This window comes from Heterocephalus glaber, unplaced genomic scaffold (genome assembly GCF_053883595.1).
Source record: "Heterocephalus glaber isolate CG9 unplaced genomic scaffold, H.glaber_assembly_v1.0 deba00000071, whole genome shotgun sequence".
NCBI lineage: Eukaryota > Metazoa > Chordata > Mammalia > Rodentia > Bathyergidae > Heterocephalus > Heterocephalus glaber.
The window spans coordinates 27,725,074-27,739,217 of NW_028258137.1; the positions used below are offsets into that span (position 1 = coordinate 27,725,074).

Genomic DNA, 14,144 nt, shown 5'->3' on the forward strand with positions numbered 1-14,144 from the left:
CTCAGAAAGGACTGAGTATTATAGCATATAAGGTCTAAATGTCTGTGCTTATACCCATGAGTTATGGGGGTGCGACCCCTGCCACATGCCCAGCCCTGCGCAGTCTGTGTGTGTAGACTAGGCAGATGGGTAAACCTCCCCCTCTACTGTGGCACTGCCAGGGCCTCCCAGGCCACCGCAGAAGTCATAACAGAGACTTCCGAGACACCCCCCACACACTGTGAAGCACAGCTGAAGAGGCAGTGGAAAACCCATCTCTCACTTCGGTAATAGAAGAAATCCAAAGCAAGACCCCAAATAAAAAACAAAATTTTTATTTGATGAACATAATTTAAAATTGTAACAAAAATATTTCTTCATCACCAGAAATCCAGTTGACAACTGGAGACAGCTGGTTCTTTACCTCGGTGAGGGCTTGATGACAAAAATCGTGTGCATCCCTGGCCTTCCCTCCTCCGTGTCCCTTCAGAGTGCTCAGGCTGCAGGGAGCAGGAGGAGGTGGCAGAACTGAAGGGGGGGAACGCAGCTCTCTGCCTCTTTGGGAAAGTTGATTGGGAAGCCAGACGTCACAGAGCGTTGGAGGCCTGGCTTCCAGGCATGGCCAAGCCAAAACGAAACATCTGCTCAGGTCTCCCCAGGCACCTGGCTAGGGTGAGTAGGAGGAAGGAATGGAGAAAACCGATGCCAAACCACAAATTAGCAGCTGTATACCTTGGCCCTGAAATGGCCTCTACTGCCATGGGAGGGGGGTGAGAGTCAAACTAAATAATAAAAGAGACACTTCAATCCGCTGAAACACCCTCTCTCCTTTCTTGAGAAGGATGAGCCACTGTATGATTTTCTTTCTTTTTTTTTTTTTTTGGTATCGCGAATCAAACTCGGGTCCTTGCGCTTGCACAGCAGGCGGCAAAACCACTGAGCTAAATCCCTGGCCCCACTATACGATTTTAAAAAGCCCCGGTGTGAGGCCAATGGCATCAAAACAGAAATCACTGCAGAGGGAAGTGGGGGGAGAGGGACAGTTCTTAAAGGGACAAGAGGATTCTGGATGAAGGAGGTGGGTGCTCCACCCTCGTTTTTCTTTTTGCTTAACCTCAGAGCAAGCATTAAGAAGTCCAGGCTGCCCTCTACTGGTGACTTCTAGAAATTACCACAACACCACTGCATCCAACTTGTCCTGGGACCTCCTAGAGGGAGGCTGGAAGCAGCCCTTTGGACTTCTCCATCTCTGCAGCCATCTGCCCCGGCAGAGGGGCCTGGGACAAGCAAGGCTTCTTGTGCTTACTTCAAAGGCATGGAGAAGAACTTGTTCCCAGACTTGCAGCGGACCTGCATGGCCTGCACACGCAACAGCATCTCAGAGTCTTCAAACTCATCCACGATTTCCTTCAGCCAGCAGCCAGGAGAAGATAGTCATATTAAGGGGAATCTGAGACCCAGAGAGTACTATGAACAAAACCAGCCTAGCAGACTCCTTCCGAGGTTGAGCCATGCTGAGTAGGACACGAGCCATGTAGGCTCCGGGCCCTGCATCAGCAAACTGATTCACTCCCCTATATAATCTTGTGAGGTCAGCCCTATCCCTCAACTGACAGATGAGGATACAGATGCTCAGAGCTCTGGTTCACAGAAACCAGTGAAACCAGGATTGTGACTCAAGTCTACTGGAGCTGGAAATCGGAGTTTCCTGCCTTCTGCACAATTAGGCTAAGAGTAAGGTTTCCATGGGCTGCACATTTTTTGTCTGTCTTGCAAAATGTTTTTTAAAAACGTGCCAATACTTAAAGTTGGGAAATTGGAAATAAAAATCCAGATTTCTGGCTTCCCTTAAAATATCGAAGTGCTAGCAACACTAAGCCACATTCCTGCATGGCCTTACTCCCCACTGCCTCCCTGTTGAAGGAAGAGTACCAGCTGCACGTCACCGCTACATGTATACTGTCTCCTCCAAGGGCACCGACAGGAAGGCGAACGATTTCATCTACTTATCAAAACATGACAGGCTCTAAGGGCTGCGTGTTCCTTATACTGGTACACTCTGCCCATTTCCAGTACCTTCCAGGCCCAACCCCCTGACCTTCAAGAGGCTAGCACTGCAGGGGAAGTCTGTGACCTCATTACAGATGGCTGTTCTAGGGCAGTGCACTCAAATCCTTAGCAAGCTTGTGAAAACGCAATTCTGTTTTCTTTGGTCTGGGGTGGGGTCAAAGTATATATTGCTATCCACCCTCCAGTGTCTGCTGATGCTTCTGGTCCAGGGACCACACTTTTGGAGTAGCAAGGTCACTGCGAGGCTCCTGGCACATCACTGGTTTCTTGGGGACTCTGGTATGTATATCTAATCTTTCCCCTCCCCAATGTTCCTGCCATCATTTCTGTAGTTCGGCGCCCTCTGTACACCTGCCCTGGGAATTCACCTGTAATTCCTGCAGGCACTGCCCTTCCAGCTGAAGACATGCATCTCCCACGCACCAGGCCAGACTGATGTGGAATGAAGGGTCCTGGAAAGGAAAAGCGGGGAGGCAAGCCTTCACCTGGATGTCACATCTGTGACAAGAACTGTCAGATTATCCCTACTGGATCCCTGGCCTTCCCTGTGAGACTAGACTCTCAGTGCTGACTCCCAGCACCCTGCACAGACAGACAAAATAACTGGGTTGGTCTGTGCTACAAACTGCCACCAAATTCATATACTGAAGGCCTAACCAGCAGTGTGATGGCGTTTGGAGATTCAGCCTTTGGGAGGTAATTAGGGTGAGAAAAGGTCATGAGGGTGGGGCCTCAGGATAGGATGAGAGACACTGGGAGCGTGTGCACTCCTCTTTCTTTCCCTCCACCAGGTGAGGGCACAGTGAGAGAGCCCTCATCAGAAACCAATCATGCTTGTGCCCTGATCATGGACTTCTACCCTCTATTATGTGAGAAAATGAATTTCTGTTGTTGAAGCTACCCAGGCTGTATTTTACTCTGACAGCCTGAGCTAACTAAGAAAGTATGTTAGGCTTTCCTTTAAATTTCAAATCATCAGATCTGGGGACATGGAAGAGAACCTAGGCTCTGACTATCTTCTGATCTAGAACATTCCAGGAGACACCATACTTTTTTTTTTTTGGTACTGGGGATCGAACTCGGAACCTTGTGCTTGCGAGGCAGGCGCTGGAACCACTGAGCTAAATCCCTGGCCCAATACCATACTTTTCAGAGGAACAAAACCCAAAATATCTAAAAATTTGAAGAAATAATAATTATCTCCATTCAAAATCATACTTACATACTCAGCATGGTTTTAAAAAATGTTATCAAATAGAACCAACAGCCCTTTAAAACCTTTATCCTCAGCCTGACTCCAAGTACACGGATGGGCAGGTGCAATAAGGCACATGAAGCTACTCCTCCTAGGCGCTCAGTTTTATTAAAAAATGCTGGGAATAACTACTACTTAGGAAATATAAAACATAGATGGATACATTTTGGAATAGAAGGCACAAGTCTTGAGCACATTTAAGGTATGGAAAGAGGTTTTAAAAACTGTGAGCCGGGCATGGTAGTGCATGCCTGTAATCCCAGCATTTGAGAGGCTGAGGCAGGAGGATTCCTGGAAGTTTGAGGCCAGCCTGGGATACACAGTGAGTTCAAAGGCAGCCTGAACTACATAGCAAGACCCTGTCTCCAAAAAAATAAAAAATAAAAAAATAAAAATGGTGGACTTTGGAGCCACACACCTCAAACTCTCATTTCCTAGGGAGGTGTCCTCTGTGTGTTGGCATTTGGGACACTCCACAAGGGAAAAGTTCTGGATGTTTTTTTTTTTTTGGTACCGGGGATCGAACTCAGGACCTTGCGCTTGCATGGCAGGCGCCAGAACCACTGAGCTAATTCCCTGGCCCTGTTGAAGGCTTCTTGAAGGATGGTTTTAATCCACTTATAGAAAGGCCAATGGAGAGGCAGCAGCCCCCCTGAAGAAACTAACAATTTCCATTCATTATCTCCAACCCAATTCATTACCTGGTAGAAAGTGGTGAGGTCAAATTCCTCCATGACTCTGTCCACTTCTGAAACTAAGTCCAAGAACTGGGCATACCCCGAGGTGACTTCAAGCCCAACAAAGGTCCTGGGGAAGAGGCAGAGGTACAGACAACATGGGCATCGATGCAGCCTCTGAGAGCACAAACCATCCAAGCAGGAGCAGAGGACAAACCAGATCGAAAGCCTAGAGTTCTGGGCCATGGTCTCAGCCCATCTCCCCAGTGGTTTCCCATGCTGCCCCACCCTCCATCTCTCCATCCTCCCCGTCTTGTCTTTAACCCTTCCCTCGCCAGTTCTAACCCAAGTGTCTCCTCCTCCCCTGCATCTAGTAACCTGTGCAGGGACACCTTCATCCACCACTGCTAAGTCTCTAAGGCCATGAGCTTATGGTCTCTACTTTGGCTCCTGCTGCTACTGACTCCCGTGCACCTTCAAGACTTTGCTCTCTGGCATCTGCCTCCCTCCCACAAATGCTCAGACAGGCTGTCCTTCATTATTAGAACTCACATCTTCAGCCAGCCCCATCGCTTTCTCAATAAAAATTTTTATTTTTTCTGGTACTGGGGATTGAACTCAGGACCTTACGCTTGCCAGGAAGGTACAGTCCCACTGAGCTACGTCCTGAGCCCAAAATTTCTTAAGGGTGATTTGTCTTCTTCCTTTGTTTCCACTTTCTCACCTCGCATCTCTATCCCTTCACTGGAAGCGGTCCTGTCAAACTGCCACATTACCAAATCCAACAGATCTCCTCTCTTTACTCACTGGGCGTATCTGACACAGCTGACTCCTCCCTCCTTGAAAGCCTGTAGCTTAACAAATTTGTGGAGCACAGAACGAAGGAAGAAGTGAGCTCTTTCAGAGATGTTGAGAGAAGAGGGTGGCTCAGTGAGTGAACTGGATAGGGAGGCTTGCTTTGAAGCCTCGGTGATAATTTCTTCTCATGTTCATGTAACTGCTTTAATACTTTTAACTTTCAAAACCTGCTATGCTCATTTGAATATCACAGATGCCCCAAAATGGATAAATCAAGGAGAGGCATGGGACAGTGAAAATGGAAGGTCACAGAGGAGAATGTGCAAGCCTAACATTACAACGGAGGATGAAGCTGGACAGGAACAGGTTCTCTACCTTCACTGGCTTTTCCCCTATGCCAAGATGCTTTGCTCTACCTCGGTAATCCTCTCCCAATGCCCGCCCAGTTCCTTTCCTTAACAAAACTTCATATTTGGGAATGGCTGCCTTGTAGCCACACTTAAAAAACAAATTAAAAAGCACTTCTTCCCTCAATATTTGCACTTACTATCTTCTAGTAGAAACCTGGGGTCAGGAGGACTTACCTGGTCTTCTCTTGATTGGTATAAATCTTTACCTGGTTGGCAGTAAAGAGGAACCTGAAATTTAGAAGAAAGACCATATTTCAGGAAAAATAATAAGAAAAAACAGTTCATGTTTTAAAAAATTACACTTTGACAGGGATTGGGAGTGTAGCTCAGTGGTAGAAGGCTTGCCTGGCATGCATGAGGTCCTGGGTTCAATCCCCAGCAGCAACCAAAAACCCCACACAACCAAAAGGCAGCACTTTGAAAATATAGTTCACTTATTTTTTACTTAATATCTTCACCCCATTATATAAGTGGTATACCTAACCCTAAAATATTAGAGTAGGACAAGACCTTAAAACCACCCTTTCCAAGTAATACATAGCATCATTCAGATGGTCACAAAAATTTACTAAGAGCAGTTCATTCCACAAAACAACTTGAGATTATTCCAACTTTACTGACAAGAACTGAGAAAGTCTTAGTCATCAGGTTGGTGATAATAGATCATTTGAGGGTCAATTCATTCCTTGCAGGTTAAAAAAAAAAAGGACAACTGACTTAATCTAAGCAATAAGAATATTTCTCATGTGCCAAGGGCTGAACTAAGGGCTTGGGGCACATCACCCTGTGGAATTTTCACACAACCCTGTCAAGGGCGCAACATAATTATAACCACTTTCCAGACAGGGAAACAGAAGCTTGTGAGGTTGAATTTGGTGAGGCAGGATTCAAACCTCAGTTCACCTGATCACAAAGCCCTTGTTCTCACCTCTGGTGCTTTACTGAAGCACTTCTGTGTTGGGAGTGAAAACTGGGCAGAAGCACCCGGCACTCACCACTCAGATGGGCCACACAGGGACCAGTCAGACCCAGCAGGTGAGTGCTGGATGTGTTCACTCAGCACTGGAGATCTGAGGGCAGACTGGCTTCCTGCCCCACATGACCAACTGGCAAGTCTCATCACAGGCAAAGATGGTTTCCCAGGCCTGGGCCAGAGGCCTCAAGCAGCTGAGGGAATGCGATACAGAGCATGCTGCAGAGAGCCTCATAGCCCAACTTGCCCAAGGGCATGAAGTCGGCCACCTACTTTCCCCTTCCTCATTCAGCCTTCCACCTCCTGATGCATCCCTTTCTGGGAAAAACAGAGATAAGGGAACCACAAGGAAATTGGTTCTGCATAGATTTTAAAGAGCTCTGCAAGGAGGTCTAACAAGTATTTGGCAGTGGACACCACTCTTCCCCATCCCTGCTCCAGGGGTGGGCACCTGACCTAGGGCTGGCCCATTGGAGCAGGGCAGTCCCTCAGTTGCAATAATAGAATCAGGGGTACAATGCCTACTCTTGGTCATTTTAGGCTCAACCTGACAGTCTAACTCTGAGAGGCCACAGCTGGTTTGGTTTCACTCTGGACCAGGGCTGGAAGCTAAGGGCAGCATCAGATGCATTTCGCTAGAGGGAGTTAACCGAGCAATCCAGGGGCTGTTCTCTGGTCCCCAAGTGAGCAAAGGAATAGCCTCATATGTGCCCCACAGGGACCAATACCTCTTGCAACGAATAGTGCTTGGGTAGAGCTTCCAGAGCCCCCAGCAAGGGGCTTATCCAGGTGAAGAACCAGTGCCGGCAGGGGGCCCGAAGCCTTGGCGTCCCACCAGGGGCCTCCTTCACACATCCTTTGCTCTTCTGAAGCAGCCTGTCATTTCCACCAAAGGATGGTATGCCACTTTGTCCAGTCGAGTAAGAGAAGCTTTCTCACGGAGTGGGGAAAGGGCTTTTAAAACTACTCGAAAAAAAGAGCATGGATGCCACGTCAGACCAATCAAAGTCATTCCCATGACTCTGGCTGAGGCTAACCCTAACTTTTCCAGGCAGCATCAGCCTGCAGATGCTGGTGGCTTTCTTCGTCATTGTGAGAAGGAAGCCAACCCTGAGGGAGACAGAACTGAGACAGAAACAGGTGCCATCTGACATCTGGTCACCACTATCCACCCATGCGTGAAGCCAGTGTGACTTCTGAACATTTTAGTTAAACTCCTTCGTGTTATACCAATTGGGGTTGGGTTTCCAGCACTTGTGATTAAGAATCCTGATAATACACATCTGGCTCAGTAAATTTGATAATGGAATCAAAAGGGGAGCATGGACTGGGTGGAGATGAGTTTTAGTCCTTTTTCTCTGGTTAACTGATTAGACTGGGGCAAATCCTTTCCTCCTCCAGCCCTCAGAAAGGGATCGACTGGAGGGCAGTTTTCCAATTGGGTGGATCTGCACTATGGAATTCCTAGGCCTAGGGCATCCTGAACTGTGAGGGTGGGGCTTCTATTTCTGTCTGTCTCATGCATCTACACAGTGGACATGTGTATAACACCTCATCTGAAGAAAGGCTATGCAGATAAAAATGGGAAACCACCACCTGGATGGCTTCTTAGGCGCTTTCTAGTACCAGCCTTTAGAGGACCCAGAGAACTTTAAGAAAGCTGTTCTCTGGGCTTCATGGTTCCTGCCTAATCATTCTGCAAGCATCTGTTTGATGGAGTAATTAACCAGAGCACCTGGAAAAAAGTAGTAGTGTCATTCAGAGAGAAGTTATAGTCCTGCTGGAACTTGGACTCTAGAGGGAAGAGGGGCACTGGAATGACTGAATATGAGGACAAGTGAAATGAGTTTCATGGCTGTAAAAAGGCACAGGACAGGGAAATCCCTCTGAGCAATTCTGGGTGAGATGCCAACTGAGAGACTCAATAAAAGAGCAGGGTTCTGATCTGGTCATACTTGGCAGGAAAGACATTTCTGTAGAAGATGTATGGAATAGTTAACAGGGGAAATGCCCTAGGCTGGTAGACCAAACCAGAAGTGGGATCAGGTTCTGGCCCTCTACCAGGTGCCATGTGCAGGTAACACAAGACCTCATTCCACCTACAAGCTCCTTCTGAGGCAGCCACCATCCTGTGACCTGCATGCAGATATGAATAATAAGAAATATTACTACTGACACACAGCTCCTAAACCCCTGTATTGTTCTAAGCAGTAGGGGTGCTAAGAACATCTTCTGTTCTATTATTAAGTGTTGACCCTTGTTCCTGACCCAGAGCTCCTAAATCCTCTGGAATTTACTGGGTGATAGGAGTGGGTTTTGCTCTTAAGGGAGGCTTTAAGGGCAACTCCTGGTGGGCTCCTGGATGAGGGAAGGTAACCAGAAAGAGCAAGCCAGACTGGAAGCTTGGAACTTTCAGCTTTACAGCCCTGTCTTCCAGGGAAGGGAGAGGAGCTGAGTTAATAAATACTCAAGCCTCCATAAAACCCCATTTTACAGGGCCTCAAGAGCTTTTGCTGGTAAATAAGAATGCATCCATGTTCTGGGGAGTGGCACCCCCAAACTCCACAGAGACACAAGTGCTTATGCTTGGGACCCTTCCAGACCTCACCCTATACATCTCTTCATCTGGTTGTTTATTTGTTTCTTTTTTTTTTTTTTTTGGTACCGGGAATCGAACTCAGGCCCTTGTGCTTGCGAGGCAGGTGGCAGAACCACTGAGCTAAATCCCCGGCCCATGGTTGTTTATTTGTATCCTTCAAAAACCCTTTATAATAAATCATTGATGTAGGAAATGAATTGTTTTCCTGAGTTCTGTGAACTGTTTTAGCAAATGATCACACCCGAGGAGAGGGGCACTGCAGCCCCTAATTTGTGGTGAAATTAGAAGCTGTGAGAAACCTGGGGACCCAACACATGCAGTTGGCATCTGAAATGGAAGGTAGCCTCGTGGGACAGAGCCCTTAACCTATGAGGGCTCAGTAGTGGGTCAGTAGAGTCAGAACTGAACTCAGTTGTAGAGTACCCAGGTGATGTCTGGAGAGGTAGAGAATTTTGGTGTGGGACTCACACATCTGGCCACAGAAGTGTTGGGAATACTAAGTGAGAGTTTAAAGAAAGATAGCAGGATTTTCCTAAATGGCATGTAAGGAACCGGCGGTACCAAGAGCTTATGTGGCATGACCAAGGTCACACAGGATGAGATGGACAGTAGGCAGCCCAGGAGTTGGGCCATGTTCTAGCCTTTGGGTCTGATCTGCTCAAGGGAATAATGTCAACCCCACACTTCTGAGCCCACAGTAGCTCAGGAAAGGAGGAGGAGCCTTGGAGCAGAGGGATCTGAGAGGCAGAGAGAAGCACTCACCTTTCAAAGGAGGCCATTCGGTCTTTCAGAGCCTGCACAAAAGGGAGGATCCAATGGTGGCGCAGAACCACGCTCTGAGACAGGCTGAGGTGGAACGCCTCCATCTTCACCAGCCGGGGCACGTAGGCCTGGGCCTGGGGCAGCAGCATGTCAAGAAGATCTGGGAATTCCTCCCTGGCTTCATCTGGAGGGAAGGGGGAGAGGGTAGGCCGTTATCTTAGCCAAGGTGTCATGGCTTCCTGAAGAAGCTCGGAAGGCAGAGAAGCCCTTATTACTCTGGTTTTGAGAGTAGCCTATGTCTGTACAGCCTAATGTTTTAATGTTCATTTCTGCTTATAGAAGCAACATGTGCTCATTGTAACAATTCAAGTACACAAGAAATGTACAGGGGACTTCTGGTTTCCGTCTGGCATATAAGCAGCTTGGAAGTTGTCACCCCATTCTAACAAGTAAAATGCTCAACAAACTGAAAAAGCAGCAGCTCTTCCTAGATCTATAGGAGAAGTGAGAGACCCACAGGTGAATACAGAGACTTAGAAATTAGGGGACCAGAAACACATGAGCCCAAATCTGCTGGAACAAGGGCCAGGACTCTAATAGTCAGTGGTAACAGGTAAACGACTGGAAACTCAGGGTGTAGAAATGAAAAGTTAGAAGCTCCAGGAGGACCTACAGAGCAATGCCCAAACTGTGAAGTTTATCTCCTGGAGGTCTACCAGGTTTTCACAGAATTTCAGAGAAAAATCCTCTTGTGCCTCTGGCAGGAGACAGAAACCATTTAGAAAAAGTGGAAGCTGTTTTTCTTACTAAGGTCTACCTTACGAAAAACTCTTACCAGAGCCTAATGTGCTGGGCTTTTATCACAGCTTAACTCTGGGGAAGGAAAACATCCAACTCCAGCTGCCTCTATCCTTCCTGTCCCATCTGAGAAGGGAAAAACCCAAAAAGCCTGTGAGAGGGTCACAATGCAGAGGCTCTGGCTCCCAGAAGATGGAACCTCATCCCATGGCTGCAGCATGCTCCCCCTGCCCATCTTACTGAAGGCCCATTTACCATGGTCCTTACATGGTAGATCATGTCCAGCTATGAAGAAAACATTGTAAGACATAATAGCCTGGCAGGGTAGTGCATTCCTGTAATCCTAGCACTCAAGAGGCTGAGGCAGGAGGATCACCACGAGTTCGAGGCCAGCCTGGGCTATACAGTGAGTTGAAGGGCAGTCTGAACTACACAGTCAGACTCTGTCTAAAAAACATAAACTATAAACAATCCCTCAACAAACAAAAACACATAATAAAAGGCAAAAATATAGTTTACAGAGATAGAGAAAACATCAGAACTCTGTAAAAAATTTTAAAAACTAGAAATCATACAATGTCTGATTTCAGGCCACAATGGAAGTGAACTAGAAATCAATGACAGATTAGCCAGAGAATGCCCAGATGCTTAGAAATTAAACATACTCTGAAAAAAAATCTCAAGAAAGGTTAAAAATACAGTACTTTTAACTAAGTGAAAAAATACAACTTGTCAAAACTTGTAAGATGCAATAAAAGTGCTTGGAACAATACATGTAGCATTAAAAAACAAGCATTAAAGCATATATTAGAAGATCTAAAATCTGTCATCTAAGCCTTCACTTTAGGAATCTAGAAAAAGATAACAAAATTCAATTCAAAGTAAGCAAAAGAAAAGTAATAAAAATTAGAGCAAAAATCAATGAAATTGAAAATAGAAAATTTACAGAGAAAATCAACAAATCCAAAAGCTGGTGGCTATGGTTTGAATACGGGTAGTCCATATTCTGATTGCTAAATCACTTATTAGTTATTAGAAGTGATAAGATACATTTCATTAAACTTAAAATTTTCTGCTCTGTGAAAGACACTGTCAAGAGAATAAAAAGACAAACTGGGCATGGTGGCACATAACTGTAATCCCAGCATTCTGAGAGGCTGTGGCAAAGGACTGCAAGTTCAAGCCCAGTCTGGGCAATTCAGCAACCTAGCAAGACCCTGTCTAAAAAAATAAATAAATAAAAACGGGCTGGGGATGTAGCTTGGTGTGAAGGCCCTGGGCTCAATCGTCAGTGTCAGAAACAATCACCATTAACAAAAAACCAAACCAAACAAAACAGCACAAAAAAAACTTTCCGAGAGAATAAACTGGGGGTATATATATTTGCAAAAGATATATCTGATAAGGAACACTAAAAAATATAGAAAGAATTTAAAAACTCAACAATAAGAAAACAACTTGATTAAGAAATGGGCCCAAAACCTTAATATACATCTCACTGAAGAAGATATACAGATAGCAAAAAGCATAGAAAAAGACGGTGCCATATCGTATGTCACAGGGAAATGCAACTAAGTGACAATGGTGAGGTCCCACTTTACACCTATTAGAACACTGACAACACCAGTGCTGGGGAGGGTGTGAAGTAACCGAGTCTCTTATTCATGCCAGTGGGGTGTAAAGTGGTACAGCCATGGTGGAAGGCAGCTCAGTGATTTCTTTAAAAAGCTAAACATACTATTACCATACAATCCAGGGATCTTATTCCTAGTATTTACCCAAAGTTGAAAACTTGTGTCCACACAAATGTCTGTAGCAGCTTTATTCATAACTGCCAAAACTTGGAAGCAACCAAAATATCCTTTAGTAGGTGGACAAACTGTGGTCTATCCCGACAAAGGGATATTATTTAGGGCTAAAAAGAAATGAGATGGCAAGCCATGACCAGACATGAAGGAACCTCAGATGCATACTATTAAGTGAAAGAAGCCAATCTGAAAATGCTACGTATTTACTGATCCCAGCTATATGACATTCTGGGAAAGGCAAACCATGGAGATGGTTAAAAGGTCATTGGTTAACAGGGGTCAGACAGAGGGGAGAGATGATGAAGCGGACAACAGTGGACTCTTAGGGCAGTGAAACTACTCTATATGGCATATGGTAGATAGAAGTCTTTATAAATTTGTCCAAACCTATAGAGCGCACAACACCAAGCGTGAACCCTAATACAAACTATGGACTCTGGGTGCCCATGGGGTGCCAATGTAGGCAACAGTTGTGACAAATGTACCATTCTGTGAGATGTTGGTAATGGGTGAGGCTACACAAAATACTAAGAGCCACTACTTACTCTGTGTACTGTGTAAACACTTGACCTAGATTATCTGATTTAATCTTCCTGGGAGATAGGCATTACTATTATCCTCAGTTTAGAAGTGAGGAAACTGAGACTAATTTATAAAGGACACCCAGAATAGTGGGTAGTAGAGTAGGGTCTGACTCTGAAGCCTGGGCATTTTTTGCCTAGCTGCCATCAGGGCGGGGTGGGATGTACTCTTCCTCCTAGTTGTGGCTTTATGCCTCCCAAGAGGCACCTATTGGTCTCAGCCACTTGCCTTCCATACATGCATGACTCACATGGTACATAGACATGGGTGACCCAGTTGCCACGCTCGTGGGGAAAGGTACGCACTCGTCCCCCATGTTTTGCACTGTCATCCTCAGGTCCTTCCTCTGTGCCCGGGAACATGTTCAGTACACTGTCAGGTACTGGAAACCTCTCATTGGGAAGGGGGCTCTGGCCACTGCAAGAAAAAAAAAAAGCACATTTATCCTCTTAGCATCCTCTAACTCTGTACATACAATAAAGGTTGTAACTCTTAATACACAGTGACTCTGAGTGTAGATTTCCAGGGACGTAATGGAAGGAGCTTCTAGAGAGCCACACAGCCATCCTGGGGTCTCCCAACAACTCTGGGAAGAACTTAGCAGGAAACTTGGTCCCCACGGAAATCACCTTGGGCAGCCAACAATGTGTGGTTCAAAGGTCACATTCCCTGGCTGGACAGATCTGAGCTGGAGTAGCAGTTTTGTGATCTTGAACAGGGGATGTACCCTTTTTGCATACATCAGTTTCCTCATGTGTAAAGCCTATTTCTACCTGATAGACCTATTGTATGATCAAGTGAGGTACTACTTGTAAAGCACTCAGCCTTACTACATAAGAGGATTTGATGGTTTTTGTTTGCTAGAATCTCCAGTTTGGTTCAGTGCAGGTGTTCAATGAATATTAGACGAATTAAAAAGCTCTCCATATGCTTTAGCTATTATTATTATTACTGCAACTGTGGTCCAGTGAGGAAAGAGAAGTAGGATGGTACAGTGTCGCTCTCCAGGGGATAGTGTGCCCATCTAGTAGTGCCCTGCCTCCTAAACATGCCCCAGCCGGGTGGGGGCACTCCGGAGTTCTGTCCAGAGGTGTCCTCCGGATCCTCCTTCCCCTGTACCCCCTTTTCCTTCCCCGGAAGCCGTCCCGAACCCCCATCCCCCCTCAGACGCTCCGGTACGGCCGGGGTCTCAAGCGAATCCCCGCCTTCCCGAAGGACTTCTTCGTTCCTCACCGGCAGTGGCCCCCAGACCCCGGGCTGGTCTGCTCGGTGACCGCGGCCTCGGCCTCATCCTCCGAGCCGCTGCTGCTGTAGCCCACCAGGGGCGCCGCGCTCATGGGGCCGCGCCCGAGACCACAGGCCGGGTCCGAAGGCAACCTCACCCCGTACCCGGAGTTCCGCTGAGCGGAAGTGCACTGCGGGGGCGGGACCTG

General features: G+C 46.6%; 1 protein-coding gene across 3 annotated transcripts; it reads right to left on the reverse strand.

The window, feature by feature from the left end:
- Positions 1-298: 298 nt before the first annotated feature.
- Usb1 (U6 snRNA biogenesis phosphodiesterase 1) lies at positions 299-14,128 on the reverse strand. Of its 3 annotated transcripts, XM_004843136.4 has the most exons (8): positions 13,945-14,126; positions 12,962-13,128; positions 9,524-9,707; positions 5,364-5,417; positions 4,006-4,111; positions 2,418-2,501; positions 1,286-1,386; positions 299-646 (listed from the first exon to the last, which is right to left on the reverse strand). In XM_004843136.4, exons 1-8 carry the CDS (start codon positions 14,046-14,048, stop codon positions 625-627), a joined length of 822 nt encoding a protein of 273 aa, XP_004843193.1. In that variant the 5' UTR covers positions 14,049-14,126; the 3' UTR covers positions 299-624. The 3 variants fall into 3 exon arrangements, with proteins under 3 accessions (XP_004843193.1, XP_004843195.1, XP_004843194.1); XM_004843138.4 differs by lacking the exon at positions 2,418-2,501 and having other exon boundaries at positions 13,945-14,128; XM_004843137.4 differs by having other exon boundaries at positions 299-1,386.
- Positions 14,129-14,144: the final 16 nt, after the last annotated feature.

Coding starts and splice junctions, on each gene's coding strand:
- Usb1 (XM_004843136.4), bottom strand. CDS start 14,048: ATGAGCGCGGCGCCCCTGGTGGGCTACAGCAGCAGCGGCTCGGAGGAT. Junction 9,708..12,961: donor CACCCATGTCTATGTACCAT/GTGAGTCATGCA, acceptor CCTTCCCTCCAG/ATGAAGCCAGGGAGGAATTC. Junction 647..1,285: donor TTCTTCTCCATGCCTTTGAA/GTAAGCACAAGA, acceptor TACTCACCCTAG/CCAGGTGCCTGGGGAGACCT.